General features: G+C 30.2%; 1 protein-coding gene across 3 annotated transcripts in view; it reads right to left on the bottom strand.

Annotated features, from left to right (window-relative positions):
- The window catches only part of WDR37 (WD repeat domain 37), a 106,062-nt gene that overhangs the window by 54,939 nt on the left and 34,670 nt on the right, over nucleotides 1-16,453 (bottom strand). For all 3 annotated transcript variants that reach the window (XM_031939613.1, XM_031939612.1, XM_031939611.1), the window contains 6 exons: nucleotides 10,764-10,860; nucleotides 7,660-7,755; nucleotides 7,196-7,260; nucleotides 4,816-4,951; nucleotides 1,739-1,810; nucleotides 656-700 (listed from right to left, as the gene is read on the bottom strand). In XM_031939613.1, coding sequence (XP_031795473.1) covers nucleotides 656-700; nucleotides 1,739-1,810; nucleotides 4,816-4,951; nucleotides 7,196-7,260; nucleotides 7,660-7,755; nucleotides 10,764-10,860 — 511 coding nt within the window. The remainder of the gene's footprint in view (nucleotides 1-655; nucleotides 701-1,738; nucleotides 1,811-4,815; nucleotides 4,952-7,195; nucleotides 7,261-7,659; nucleotides 7,756-10,763; nucleotides 10,861-16,453) is intronic.

The raw sequence follows: 16,453 nt of genomic DNA, 5'->3' as shown, positions 1-16,453 counted from the left end.
TACTATATATAAATCAGATTTAGCTAATTTGTACCTCAAAAACAAGAAGCTACTTTCTTATGTATGATATGCTTAATTAAACAAGGAATATACGTTGATTTTACTCCTTCCCAAATGCAATTAAGCAAAAAGACCTGCTACATAGTGAAAGAATTTTCATGTGTAAATGTTTCATGTAATCTAACTAGGAAAAGCAACAAAAATTAAGGCATTCTTCATCTGCAGAAACACTCAGTAGTTTATAAAACATTTTCACATACATTACCTCATTTGATTTTCACAATAAAAGTTAGGCAAAACTTTGCAGATAAAGAAACTAAAGGCTCAGAGAGATGGCATGCACATAATCACAAAACTAATAACTAGCTATCATTATGCTATTATGATAGAATAAAAATTTTCTTTCCAAATATACATTAATTTACCTTTCAACTTTATTACATAGAACAGTTTAATGTTCATAAAATACCTACACAATGCTTTTAATGATACTGTTAACACTCAGTGAATATTTATTAATCGCATCAGCAATCAGTCACTCAATCAACAAGCATTTACTAAAATCATATTCATGTGCCAAAGTCATGCTAGGTATTTCAAATACAAAAAGTATCATTATTAATATTTTTATGTAATAATTAAAAATCTCACATACCAGTAAGAGCTACTTGCTCAGAAGGATGAAATTTTATGGAATTTACTGCAAAAATAAAAGAAAACTAATTGTGATGGTAAGAAAATAACACAATATTTATCAGTTTAAAATAACATGTACAACATAAAGCATTGATTACTGTCAAGAGTTTTTAAAAAAAAAGATATCAAGGAGTAAATAAACTTTGGATATTTTAGTTATTCAGAATGTTAAAAGCTTAAATTATAATTTACACAAATCATTTGTGGTTTTTTTTCTAAACAGAAACAAATGCATGAGACAAAAATAGGAACCATAAAAGTTCCAGTAATGACACAGCAATACAAATATTTATAACCTCTCCCTAAGTCACTTTAGCAGCTAGCAGAGGTGATTAATTATCCTAACTTCTATCTTTTAAAAGTTTTTATGATGTAAGCCAGAAAGGAAAGCAAAATCAAACAAGTTTTTAAAATTATATTTTAAATAATTTATTTTTAATGGAAATTAAAATATTACAACTGTAAAGAGATGGAAAAATCCTCAAGCTACTGGTAGGCAATGGCATAAGAAGCGCTATCACTAATACTTTAAAACTATACTGATAACTTTCTGAACTAGTGATGTCTAATAAAAATTTTTATTAATACAAATTATTATAAAAATTTTATAGCCTAACAAAAAATTTTATAGCTCAAAAGGTTTTTGCTTATATAAAAGTATGACAAAGACTACTAAGTTAACAATGTTTTATACTGGAATGATAAGAGATCTATAAAGTCTTGTCAATTCAGCTATGCATAATAGAATATGTTTCATCTTCCACAGATTAACTCATGTGAGTTCAAAGGAGGAATTTGAAAAGCTATTCAAGGCCCTGAAAGTCTCTAACAAAAACAGGTTAGATACTATTACTGATTGAGGCAATATAGAGAGCATTCCCCTTCCTCAGTATTTAACTTTTCTGTAAAAATAAAGAGATAACAACAAATTATTGACAAACAAGAATATTTTAATTCAATCACATAGATGGTTTTATAAATCAAATCAAAATAAGAAAAATAAATTCTAACACTAAATAAGTCTATATCTACAGAGACTTACCTGATCCAACATGACCCGCATACTTGACAAGGCACTTCCCAGTTTCTATGCTCCATAACAAAGCTGTGTGATCTAAAAAGAAAAGGAAAATTGCATCTGAACAATATTTATCATACAAAAAAATAAAACAAAGATTAATATTTTAACATAATAAAACCAAAAAACTCTTATCAATAAAATATTTTTAACTATGACAACTACCAAAAATTCCATGTCCAAATACAGCATCCATTCTACTAGATGACTTGTTAAATCAATCATAAAGCTGCTCCATTGAATTGTTCCTCGGTCAGGAAATTTTATATCTGCATTATCTTAACTAACAGTATCTTTAAAGAAAAATTTAATTGGGGAATTAATAAATCTAATACCAATTATAAAACAATCCTATGAAACTGATCTACCCTCAAAGGGAAATCAAAATCAAGTAAACAATATTATAGTAAAACATTCCCTACAATTTACCTTTAAAATACACTGATGCTTTCATAAGTTATCTTAAAAAATGATCAACAAGGAAGTACAATTTTTATTGTCTATTTGAGATATGCTCCCAAAAAGTAATTCAAACATAATATGCAAAAAGAATACAATGTTTTATATATGTGTGTGTGTATATATATATATATATATATATATCTGAAAGGAAAAAACTTCAAATCAAGTGCCTTATATGAGACAATTATTTTTTCTTTCTGAATGCCTAATTAAATAATTAACTGAATATGGCTTTTATCATTGTACTGCCATAGCTCATTCTTGATTAGATATTCTAATTCAAGACAATAAATGTAATGATAATCTAAAAAATCTTTCTTAGATTTAACAACTTTTCTATTTGGATTTGAACATGAATATCTGATGACCTTACAGTTAGCAGCATTTCAAACAAAATAATTAAAACACTCTATGAAAGACTGACTCTAAAGAAAATGGAAACTAGCTTTTCCAACCTGACCTGTGACTCAATTCCTTACCTGCCCATATTCCAAATGTGGAATACATTAAAAAGACATCTTAACTATTAAAAAGTATTAACACTGAATGCAACAAGCCTCTTGAATTTATACTTGATTTTTTTTTTTTTTTTGCTAAGGCAATTGGGGTTAAGTGACTTGCCCAGGGTCACACAGCTAGAATGTGTCAAGTGTCTGAGGTCAGATTTGAACTCAAGCCTCCCGACTTCAGGGCTGGTGCTCTATCCACTGTGCCACCTAGCTGCCCCTATACTTGATTTTTAGAAAAAATTTACTAACAATTTCTAAAAATGTTCTTATCCAAAGTGGAATGGACTGCCTTGGGAAATAGTAAACTTAACCCTTCAAGCAAAGTCTAATTAACAACTTATAAAATATGCTATGGAGACAATTCTTTTTCCAGGATAGTTTGGACTTGAAGGTCTCTAATTTTTCCTTCAAATGAGAAAATTTTCAAAATATTTGAACTTAGATTTTCCCCAAGACAAAGAAAACTTTATATTGGTTTAAATTCTAGATCATGGACTCCAATGATCAAAAATCCTATTTATGTGAATATAACAATTAACTAAGTAAAGCTGGTGATAATATTGATATGAATTTGAAAATATTATTGTCCCTAAGAGATCTGTCTGAAAATTACAAGGAGTTACAAAAAAACTTACCATCATCTAAATTTTTATAAGGCAATAAAAAATAAATAAATAAAATTAAAATTAAAAAAAAAAAAAACATATGATATGTTTCATAAGTAAAGTTGAAAAGAAAATCAATATTAACATTTGAAAACACTAGAAACTCATTTATATAGGAAGGCTTCAGGATTGGCTAAACTGTAAGGACTGTCTACAAATAAGAAAAAGGTTTAGGTTACTAAAACATCCAGTACAAATGACTTGGTCTACTATTTTCAGCAATCATGAGAAAAAGACAGTGTCTCTCTTGGTACTTCATTCAACTATTTGATTTCAGTCAAAGTCTGTCTTGTTATTCCATCTCTTATTTCAATCTTAAACTTCTTGGGGCCTCATTTTCTTGATTTGTAAAATGAGATGGCTGATAGGATGATCTCTAAAGTACTTAAATCCAGTATTGTGATGGTCCAAGGAAATTTCAGAAATGACCTTATTTTCAGGAGGTAATTCCTTTATGGATAGAAAAAAAAATTTTCAGCTAAAACTGTCTCCACTGTGTTCTAACAAAAAGTGGCTTTTATTGCTGTTTCCATGTTACCCGTGGAAAGCAAAGTTGAAAGAACAATTATATTCAACAAGCTCAGTAAATGCTTTTTAATAATGGGTTACCTCCCCCTTAAATTTAAATGTGTTAATTAAAAACAGCAACTGAAAATCATACATTATTTTATAGATCTATATCCTTTGCTGAATGAAGAGAAAGGTAACTACTGCCTAAACCCTACTACTGTTGTTTACTAGGGACCCTTCAAACTTCAGCATTCCCCTGACCTTGGCAACTTAATGTACATTTGTTAAAAAATAACAAAGCAAATTCCATAAACAGAATTCTACTGAGAAACTAAAGCTGAATATGCCCCTACAACAAGAATGTTTTAATCATAAATAATAGTAAGGGAGAATAATCAGAGAAGCATTCCCCAAAAGGATGGATTTAAAAAGGGCAGTAAATAAAGCTCAAAAAATTTTAGCTTCATTTCAAACTTAAATATAGTGATAGGTAAAAAAAGATTGAAATTGTATAAAATACTTTCAATTTAGAAGAGATATAGTTTAAAGAACTCCACAATCAAGAAAAAATGAAATATTTTGCTTATCAATATATTTTAGATAATCAGAAGTAAGGACAATTAGTCTTAAAAAAAAAAAAAAAGCACCAAATAACTAGACAATGTCATCCTGACATCAGTTTCTGCTGCTTAATTCACTGGGGTTTATAATGTGATATACTCAAACTTCAAACATAAATCACTTTTAGGATTTATAATTAATAAATATTTCAACTGGATCATTTTATTTCACTCATCATGTCAGCAACATGTCAGTTATCGCAGTTAACGTTTCCAAAAACTAAAGTTGAATCATTTGTTTTTTGTTTTTTGTTTTTAAATCTTTCAAAGTTTACCAGCAGAAGCGGTCCCCAACACCACCGGCTGTGTCCTTGTAACACTCACATCCCAGATTCCATCCCTGTGGCCAACATATTCCTTCACTAATTGGCAAATTGCCCTTGATGTTGTCGTTTTAAAACTGGAAACAATCTAAAACAATAAAGAAAATATTAACCATATCATTTCATTTGACTGCAATCGATAATTTTTTAAGTAAACTAGCAAAAGAGAAGTTTAAAAATCCCAATTTTTTTTCAAACTGTGAAAAGAATATTTTATGCATTAATGGAATTTGACTAAAGCACATATTCAAACCAAGAACTTGAAATTACTTAAAAACAAAAGAATCTTCCTACTCTATGCCAGTATTAATAAGCAAGTCCCAGCCATGAGTTTTGGCATTTTTAATTTTTTTTTCCTCCTCTACTTGTTACTATAAGAGAAAATTGTAAAAAAAGAAAAAATTTAAATCATGTCAAGCTATAAAACATGCATGAGTTTCTTCATTATTTTAAAATAAAGGGATAAGTATTGGTAGCGGGAGGAGAGGGCAGGGGGGAAGAAGGCTCTCTTTCGCCTTTCGAAAAAAGAATAGAATAAGTTACAAAATTATGGAAGGCTAAAAAGGTATATTCATATTTACTTAAAGCTGGTCCCACAATTTCATTGGTATAAGGAGCTCTGGGTGAACAATTCTTTATACCAATGTACATCAATAACTTCTCTGCAATTGGTAGTCTCAAGACAATTGCCTAAAGAACTAAAAAGTCAAGGAACTCCCCCAGAGATACACAGAATGTATGTGTCAGAAGTTAAACAAACACAGACCTTCCAGACTCTTAAGGTCATTTCTCTAGCACATACATACATTTTTAATCTAAACACTTAATATGATAATTAAAATAACTTGCCAGATGAGTTAACATAAAAAAACATAAAAATCAGTATGATCTTCATATTTTGAGTTAGCATACTTTAATATCAGTTTTAAACAATCAAACAGAATTGAAATGCCTTATTTTATCAATTAATGTCCACTTCAAAAAACAAAAACCACAAACTGGCCAGAAAGAATTTAATTATTTTTGGGGAAATTTAGAGAGAAATCTATAGAAAACTCTTAACATATGCTTGGGCTTTTTAAAATGACCTAAAACAAAAAGAATACTGAGATATCCTTAACACTTTATTTATTTTACTTGGCTTTATTCATTTATTATTTTATTTTATTTTTACTTTGAGGTTTTTTTAAAGTCAAGAGAAAAGAGGTTAAAAAAAAAAAAAAACTATCTAGTAACTCTAAAATGTTAGAAGAAACTCACCACAATGTTGGGCTTTGCTTTCCCCCCTCCCTGTTTTAGGTCAGCAAAAAGTAATTTAAATGTGTTAAATGGGGAGTGTTTATTTTCTCTAAGTTCTATATAGGACCTGGCACAATAAAACATAAACATGAGACTCAAAATATTATTGCGCTAGGGATAAAATATGATTTACCAAACATACAAAAGTGCCAGTTTTGATATAAGGGTAATATTTCTCTCTCAAAAATCTAAATCTATATCAATATCTCTGGTTATATAAGGGAGAAAAGACAACACTGAATTGTACAGCACTATCAGTTCTATCCATTTTCACAGAGCCTTTAACCAAGCTAATTAACATTAAAACTTGAGGCTCAATTCATTTTTTCTATTGTATAATATATTGCTTTATTAAAGACTTATTTTGCAAATATCTACCAAATGTAATAAAGGCCTTTAAAAGTTTCCCTAAAAAAAAAAACTAAATCACTTTCAATTTAATATTTTCTATTTAGAATATTCTCAAATACTCAAAAGTGATCTCATGAGTATGAGTTGATTGTTTCTTCCAATGATGTAGATGACAACCCAGCCATGCAATCCCACCTTGTGCAACTTTTGTCCACAAACTCCTATTAAGTCCACTACAATGGAGGATGGGATGGAAGGATGCTGGTGTCACCTCTAATGGGTGCAAGTCTTTCCTTTTTTTTCTCCTCACAATATAAGGATATCATGGCTATTTATGCCTTTGGTATTTTCAAAAATATTTATTGACTGCCTTCTCTATATAAAGACAAAAAACTTCAGACTGTGTATTGATCCTTCAACACCCTCACAATTGTGTTGCCTAAAGCATGGAATTTCTCTTTATAAACTTCATTCAATCTATCAAGTTCTCTCATCTTTGTTTTCCTTGGTGCTGTTTGTATCTCCACTATCAGCACAGTCAAGACTGTGATGGTAAGATTCCAAATGTGATGACTTCACTATTCTTGATGGTTGGAAAAGCATACAAAATAAAAACAATACACATATTTTAAATATTGCATTATTAATTCAAGAACAAATACTACAATGGAGTCTTGCCTACCTTGCTAGTAGAAGCTTTGTAAGTGGTCTTTAATTTCTGAGAAAGCTGACTGGTACTATGACTGGCTGTTGAAATTTAAAAAGAAAAAAAAAAGACATTAAAAAAAAAAACCATAGACGTAGAGAATTTTAGAGACAAAAGTTATTTTAAATATCATCTAATCCAGCTGTTTCATTTTATATATCAGAAAACTGAGCTCCAAAAAGATTAAGTGATGTATCCTCAATCAGACAGCTACAGAATTAGAACTGGAATCCAGGTTTCATTACTCCCAGTCTAGTGTTCTTTCCAATAAATCTTTCTTTCCCATTAAACTGAAATGGATATTTGATGATTATTTGACTGCAAAAGTATAAATGAATCAATTTCTATTATTAAATTCTAAGTCTAGCACAATGTGTAAATTGTTTAAGAAAAAGGAAACAAGTTTTAAATAAGTGCTTTTTATGGACATTTAACCTTACCTTTTGTTTTCAGCTGACCCTTACTCAGTTCTGCCCCATCAATTGTTTGTCCTTCAGCAGCAAGACGCTCATTGAGGGTATCAATTTCTCTACGCACTAAGAATTTCAAAAAAGCAAATTAAGAATATACAAATTTCATGAAATTTTAATTTCATAACTCAAGTACTTGAAATAAATCTGATATTCTCCAAATATTTTAAGAAATGCATAACTATATTCTAATGTACCAAAAACAATTAAAGCTCTAAATTGATCAACCACACAGTCAATTATTATCTAGATAAAACTATAAGTTCCATTTTCAACCAATAAAAATAATTTTAAAAAACTTTTCATTCTGTATACTTGTTACTCAAAAAAAGATAATAAATATAAACAGTTTTCTTAACAACAAAAGAAAAACCTGAAGATTCATATAAAAAATCCACAACTAACAAATCAAAATATATATATGAACTGCCTACCATGTGCGAAGTAGTTAAATAGAAGAAATGAGATGCGCAAAGAAACAGAAAACACAGTCCCTATCTTCAAGCAGTTTACAATCTAGTTGGGAAAATAAACTATAAAAAGATAAAAAGATACTTAACTATACAGAATTGTCTTTAAACAAGTTTTTGATTAAATGTATGGTATTGAAAAGTGTCACAATAGAAGGAAAGTGGAAAAAACTGTTATTGGCTTCATTAAAGTCGATGAAGATTTGATATTAGGCACTAGTAACAAATAACTTATTAGGAGGCGATAAGGACCACTGGGGGGGGGGGAGGGAGAGAGAGAAAAGGGGGTGCTATAGAGTTATTTCAAGTGATTTGAAAATTTATATTATAAGCTCCTTGAAAACATAAAGTATCTTTTGCCTTTCTTTATATCTTTGCCACTAAGCACATTACCTGGCACATAGTAGACACTTAATAAATGCTAGATAACTGAAAATCCATACGCACACCAAATGTTATATTTATTCTTTATCCAACTTCCGCAAAATATAAAAAGTGAATAATGGATTTTGTTGTCCATCGTACTGTATTATTGATTCATAAAACTTAATGGGGAAAATATGTAAAAGTCTTTATATAACACAGCATAGAAGACTTCTGATTTTAGTTCTAAGTACCCCAAGTTGTCCAATCAAAGCTATGAAATACCAATTACATATTTTTTGCTACAAGTCATTTATGAAACTATATTATTTTATTATTCTTTGCACTGAAATCTAAAAACCAAAACAAGATGATGTGAAAACAGATCTAAGACTAAAATGTTCACTGCTCCAAACACACTTTCAATCTGGAAGCTGCAAAACAGTATCAGCCATTTGAACAAATAACTCCATATAAGCATCTTTGTACTTTTTGTAATTTAATATATACTTTACAAATAAATATTAATATTTTTCAATTATAGAGATACTGTTAAGATTTATAAACTATTAATTTGCTAAACAAAAGTAATACTGAATTCATAGTAACATTGTCATCCTGTACTTTTAAATTACAAAAACTAACATTTATATTATTCTTTAAGCTTGGCAAAGTACTTTCTAAGCAAATCTTATGCTAACCCCAAAAGATTGGCACTACAGAAGTTATTACTCCCATTAAAAAGAGAAACAGTAGAGAAAAAGAGTGACTTGCCTATGGGAAAGCAACATGGAGGCAACAGCAAGGTGCTCTTTACCCACCTAGCACTATCTCTATCACTATATATATTGGAGTATGCATAGGTTTCTCTACTGCTTATGCTTCCTAAAGTCTTTGTGCCTATACTATTATAAGTAGTGCCATATAAGTTCCCATAACATCTGTTGATATTAAAATGTAAGTAATAGTAAGTGAGAAGCTCAAGTTCAAAAGATGTAAAATGTTCCGGACTTTCTAACTACCTTCCGTTATATTCCATTCATGCTTATGGCCAGATCCAAGCAACCTACATTTGAAAATTTCTAAAACGATTAACATGTTTGTATAAATTCTAGACAAATATTTCTAATATAATCTTCATATACAATTTCAAGCCTAGGATTGAAGAATGCAATTTAACAGTCCTATGAGAATATAAGCAATTTTATCAAGTGACTTACCTGACAATCTACTCAGTCAATTTATTTCAAAACTTTGAGATGCCAGAGAAACTATGTTTTTCTCATATTTGGAGTTTTAATTTTACTTGTTTTGGCCATAGTGGGAAAAGATGGTTGTTAGCCTCATTTGGCCTTGGCATACAAATTACCCTTTCAGAATAAATATTCCAATACAAAAGGAGTTAATTCTGTTTAATGAAGTGACAATGTTTTGTACACTAAAAGAGAAATCTTTGGAGTTTTAATTTTACTTGTTTTGGCCATAGTGGGAAAAGATGGTTGTTAGCCTCATTTGGCCTTGGCATACAAATTACCCTTTCAGAATAAATATTCCAATACAAAAGGAGTTAATTCTGTTTAATGAAGTGACAATGTTTGTACACTAAAAGAGAAATCTTCTTCAACAAGCTCAGCATTCCTGAAAACTATTTTGTTATTTTAATTAACAGCGTTCTCTTGATTTAGCTTCAACTTAACAGACAGTCTTTGTATTCCCAGAGCCCAGCACAGTACCTAGTATGTAGCACATATTTAATAAATGTTCACCGGACTGAACTGAATTCTGGTGCCAAAAGGAAGGATTACTATGAATTATTGTTAAAAAAAAAAAAAAAAATGGGAAGATTTATAAAGTAATGCGGAGGGAAGAAAAGAGAAAACCTATAATATTCAATGACAACAATAAATAAAATCAGCATGTATAGGAAACAAAAAACTGATCCAAACACAATGATGATATTTAGAGAGTTAAAAAACAAAACCATCTTTCCAGTTTAAACATAAACTTTTTTCTGGAAATTTTCTTTGTAAGGGGATTTTTGTTTATGTGCTTTAGAGAAGCATCTATTGTTTTAAAATAAAATATATGAATTTTTTTTAACTTTTAAAGAAAAAAATCAAAAGCATCATTTCATACCATTGTTTTCATTCTACAGTATATTCAACTCCCAAGCAGACCATTTTCTCAATTATGAGGACAAATAAACTGAATATAAAAGTTACATAAAAATAAAATACTTACATTCCAAATTTTCAATATAAAGATTTTCAAACTCTCTTTCTATTTGACCAAAAAGCTCCAGAAGTGTATTCCGAACTGAAGAGGGGAGTTTAGAATCCTAGCAAAAATAATAATAATAATAATAATAATTGTTCATCCTCTGTAGACAAAATATAAAAATATTACTTGTAAAATGAACTTCCATAATTTATTCTGAAAAGTCTCCTATTCTTTATAATACTTGCTCCCAACAAAGGTCTAGAATTACTCACTAAAAATTAATTCAGAGCTATAAACATATAGAAAGGGATAAAACTGATAAATGATATAAAGTAATCATATATCTTAATAAAAATGAATTTTAGTTGATCTACATAAAGAAAACATTGTATCCAAATATCAAAATACAAATGAATAGGCATTTTTTTTCCATCTGAAATTATGTTATGCAATATTGTAAAAGACTTTAATTGTCATCAGCATGTAACACATAAGCAATGGAGAAAAGATATATACAAATTTCTAATTAAGCTTCTCAAGTCACAGAATTATAGAACCTCAGGGATGGGAGGGAACTCAAAGGCTATCTAAAGTAAACCCTATGTGAAATCTACAGTATATTGGTCAAAGGGCTCATCTCATGAAATCTCTGGTGAGCATAATCACTCTCCCTTCCACAGCTGCCCACTTCACATTGGGATAGCATTATTTTTAAAACTCAAAGAAGAGATAATCAAATATAAACTTCATCCTTTATGACAGTGATATCAAGGGCAGAATATTGTGTATAATACCAGAGACTGCATATGATGCTTTGTTTTTCTTTGATTAGAAGGAGGATTCAAATTGGAAAAAAAAGAGAGGCAGAAAAAGAAAGATGGATGACTATGATAAAAGGCAAGATATACCAATAAAACACTTTGCAAATTATTTATCTCTTTAAATTTGATTTTGGGGGTATTGCAATTAGCAAGACATTTTATTGAAATAGCTATAGCACTTAAAATTGTAGTTAAGATTAGAGTATTAAATTATAATATTATTTGAAGTAAAATTTAGAAATACGTTTCTTGTTCAAAACTGACATATATTATAAAAGTATTTTAACAGTGGTTCATTAAATATTTAATGAGGATATTTTTTAAAAGTTTGTTAAAGCAGTCATTCTTTTTTAAACTGAAATATGTTCCTTCCTGTACTTTTTAAACTTTAATGAAATTAGAAATACAAAGTAAACACTTTTTAAAGTTGATAGAATTATTATTTATTCATTCATTCACTCAAGAAACATTGTAAAGTTCCTCCTATGCTATAGTCACTATACTAAGCAAAATTCAAGAACACAGTCTAAAAAATATTTTTGTAGCAAGTCTATTTGGCAATATAGAATTTTTAAGTAAAATAACCTTGTGAATTAGCGTGTGTGTATACATAAAACAATTTTCTATATATTATCAAGAGATACTGGTTCAAACTGCTATATTTTTACTGCTGGTTACTAACCAGCTCTGGGACTTACTATCTTTGTGGTCTTGGGCAAAATTAGGCATTGGAAAAGATATTTTTTAAATTCTGCTTAACTCTAAATTTATGATTTACCTGACTAGTTATGGCTACTTCTATATTAAAAATGATATATTAAAAAATCTGGCAGCTACTTGGTACAATAAATAGAGCACCATCCCCGAAGACTGGTTCTGATCTGATCTCAGAAACTTAACACTTCCTAGATGTGTGACCCCTGGGCAAGTCACTTAATGTAAGGGTGCAGAGAAGAACCTCATAGTGCAAAGAGGAAGTAAAAAGGCCTTAGTGCCTGAGACACCCAGATGTGATCTTTGTAGCTAGCAGGAACTCTAGTTGCATTGAGAACGCGGCATCAAGAGAGATGTCTCCTTTTCTTAGTGGCTGTGCTTGTGACCTCATAGACCCAATATAAGTAGTGGGGACCAGGAAGTAAGGAGAGTGTAGAGGAGTGCTGAGAGAGAGCAGAATGTAAGGGGGTAGAATAAAGACTTGAGCTCACAAGCGGCTCTGTCTAGGCACTCTGTTGAACAAGAACTACTGCTTAATAAGGCAGTGGCTTGAGACTACGAAGGCCTGGGATTAGGTAAAACTGGGAATCAGTAACTTCTGAGGGGGAAGTTACAATTTAACCCCAATTGCCTCAGAAAAAAAAAAATCATTTAAAATTGTTATAATATCCTCTTTTAATCAGAAGCTAACTCCATGGCTCCTTTTTGTTTCTCAGTAAATCATGTTTCTATGAGTTATGAGTAATACAGAGCCCAGGGTTTGGAATCTGGGAGAAATCAAACTTCAGGTATTTACTAGTTGCATGGTCTTGGGCAAGTCACTAAGCCACTTTTAGGCTCAGTTCCTTCATCTGTCTAATAAAGACAATAATAGAACCTACTCTCAAGTTGTTGGGATGATCAAATGAGCTATCTGTAAAGCCCTTAGCAAACCTTATAGCACTATACAAATACTAGCTATTGCATTTTCCTCAGTCACTCCATCATACCTTCTTCGCTTCAAAAGGTCCTGCTAAGTTCTGATGGACCAGGCCATCCTCAGCAACCAAATCATTCCCAATAGAACAGTAAAGAACTGAACCAGCTATGCCCAGAAAAAGAACTCTGGGAGATGACTAAAAACCATTACATTGAATTCCCAATCCCTATATTTATGCACACATGCATTTTTGATTTCCTTCACAAGCTAATTGTACAATATTTCAGAGTCTGATTCTTTTTGTACAGCAAAATAACGTTTTGGTCATGTATACTTATTGTGTATCTAATTTATATTTTAATGTATTTAACATCTACTGGTCATCCTATCATCTGGGGGAGGGGTGGGGGGTAAGAGGTAAAAAATTGGAACAAGAGGTTTGGCAATTGTTAATGCTGTAAAGTTACCCATGCATATATCCTGTAAATAAAAGGCTATTAAATAAAAAAATTTAAAAAAAAAAGGTCCTGCTAGTTAGAAAAGCAGGCTAATCTAAATTTTAAAGTTGTAGTGTTTTTAGAAGATTATGAATTATTAAAAGCAGGAATATACACATAATAACTTTAGAGGCTAAATGGAATTCAAAAAAATCAAATGAAAGGTCTTAAAGGAAAAAAAGGAATTGTATTCCCATGTACATATTACCTTTCCTTTAAAGAATTTTGCATTCACAAATTTTAAATGACATAGAAAAATATGTGGTGTGAAACATCTACTCAAATAAAAGATATTCTTCCTACATGCAAATCCACACTAATTTCAACCAAAATTACCAAGTGCCACATACTCAATAAACAAAAATACATACATATTGGCCACTGGTTTCAAAATCAGAGATAGCTTCTGAATTGGAAGAGAACCAGATGACAAACAGCCTAATATGCCTAAGGTTTATTATTCACAACTGACCAGCTATTTACATAGCAGTCTTCACAGCTTCAAATATGCAATACTACTTCTAAGTTTTTCTGAGTCAAAAGAACGTCAGAATTCACTTAAGCTGTCATTAAGCCTGACAAATTCTATATATACCATGGCATAAATGCACAGACACATACACAGGGCCCCAAAATAGAACTTCTGCATCACTGCTAGAAAACAGTTTGTGCTAGATATGCTTTCTAAATATCTAATTGTTAGTCTGAAAAATATTACGTGAATGATCAAATTTACTTACAGTGCATACTTTCTGATTCTTAGTGGATTTACAACTTGAAAGATCTGATGCAATGTTATGCTGCCCTTTTTTCTCAGATTACAGTGTCAGGAATTTGCACAAATCACAAAATAAACTGATCCCCAATGGTACAAAGAGTTTAGTGGCACTGAATATCTAACCAAAAAAAAAAAGTTGTTAATTTTAAGCATTATGCATAAAAATGAGAAATGCCTTGAAAGTTTCCAGATTTTCCTTCTATTCATATATTGTCAATTATCTAATCAACTAGATTACAGTCTATCAATGATCTGATTCAAAACCCTGCGACTTAACATTTTAGCAACTATATCTGTATATTTGAATGAACTCATGTGCATTTTGCACTAAAATAAATTACAACTATTTTAGGTATTTTGTTCTTAAAGAATAATCGAGTAATGAAATTTAACCTGTGAGCAAATTAAGAAATAACGCATAACATGACAATTTAGCTTATCCACTAGAGGGCGAATTTGTTTCAAAACAAAAAATTCTTGATCATATATAATAGTCTAGGCAAAGACTAATTGCTAAAGAATAGCTAGATTAAGTTAATAGTAATAATTTTATAAAACATTTAGATGCTTAAAGTAGTTATTTCTGCTCCCTATCTTTTACTTAATCAGAGCAGCACTGTTTATTATTAACAACTATTCCTAAACGTTCTGACAAATATTAAAATAGATAGATATTGACTAATATACATTTGTGGCAAATTAATATTTTTCTTTCCTTTTATACTAAAGGCAGGCTATTAGTAAATTGATAAAATAGGCAATTAATGAGTTGCCTGATACAAAAATACAATTTTATTTTATTCTAATTATTATCTGAAAAAAATTGTTCAATTCTAGAAATTGGATTGAGAAAATTAACCACTAAAGATATTTTGCTTAGATTATGCAACAGTTAAAATAAAATATAGGTTTTATATTATAAAAAGGTAAAACGAGTAAAAAAATTTCTCACTTGAAAACAATTAGATGGAAATGGTCCAAAATACTCGAAATTTTTAAATTTTCTGTTTAATAGTATGATATATTCCAAAAACACACAGTAATTATGACTAGCATTCTTCAGGGATTAAAGTTATTATATAATTATCATTTAGTTTCTAAACTTTCTACCTATCAATAAAATGGAAGCTTATAACCTATCCCTTTCATAATAATGAGAAGCTTTCAGAGAAATTAAAAGAAGTTTTACTTAAGTTAGATAAACTTTCATTTTAGACCTCTGATCCCGAAATGCAGAAATTAATCTCTTCTCAAATAACACCCATTTTAAGGCCAATATTTTCATCATTATATAATTTTAAAAGCATTTTCCATTTTGTAAACAATTGACATACTGATGGAGGGGGAAAAAAAATCTTAATTCAACAAGTAAAATGACGACCTAAAGATCAAAAATAAACCCCTAACACCTACTTCTTCTAACCACTTATCCACCAACTACCTCTAACCACAAAACTTCTTATATTTATTCAAAATTTTCTCTTCCTAACACCAGTCTTTAATGAAGAGATGACCCCCTTCTGGTCAACAAGAACAATTTCTTTTGAGATTTTTTTGATCTTTCACCTTTTTCATCAGGCTAACTTTATAATCATCCTTTCTCTCTAATCCTCAATTTTTTTCCAATTTGCTGGTTCTTTCCAAGATGCCTACAAATGTTCCTAAGTGTCCCTTAGCCTGAAAAAAAAAATTTCTCACAGGAGCTTATTATCTCCTTTAGATATTGTCCCATAACTGTACTTCTTTTCAGAGAAAGGAAGGAAAGAAGGGAGAAAGAAAGGGAGTGAGGAAAACTGTTTACACCCCTTGCTACCACTACCATTCATCTATGACACATCTTTTGCAATCTGATTTGCAATCTCATCATTCAACTGAAATCACTCTCCTCCAGATATTAATGACTTTTAATTAGAAAATTTAATGGTTCTTTTTTTGTTCCTAATTGTTCTGTTTCCTCAAATCTCTCCCATTTCCAATCTCTC

Source organism: Sarcophilus harrisii, chromosome 5, assembly GCF_902635505.1.
Source record: "Sarcophilus harrisii chromosome 5, mSarHar1.11, whole genome shotgun sequence".
In the NCBI taxonomy this organism is placed as follows: Eukaryota; Metazoa; Chordata; class Mammalia; order Dasyuromorphia; family Dasyuridae; genus Sarcophilus; species Sarcophilus harrisii.
The sequence above is the reverse complement of the archived record's forward strand: the minus strand, read 5'-3'. Positions and strand labels throughout refer to the sequence as shown.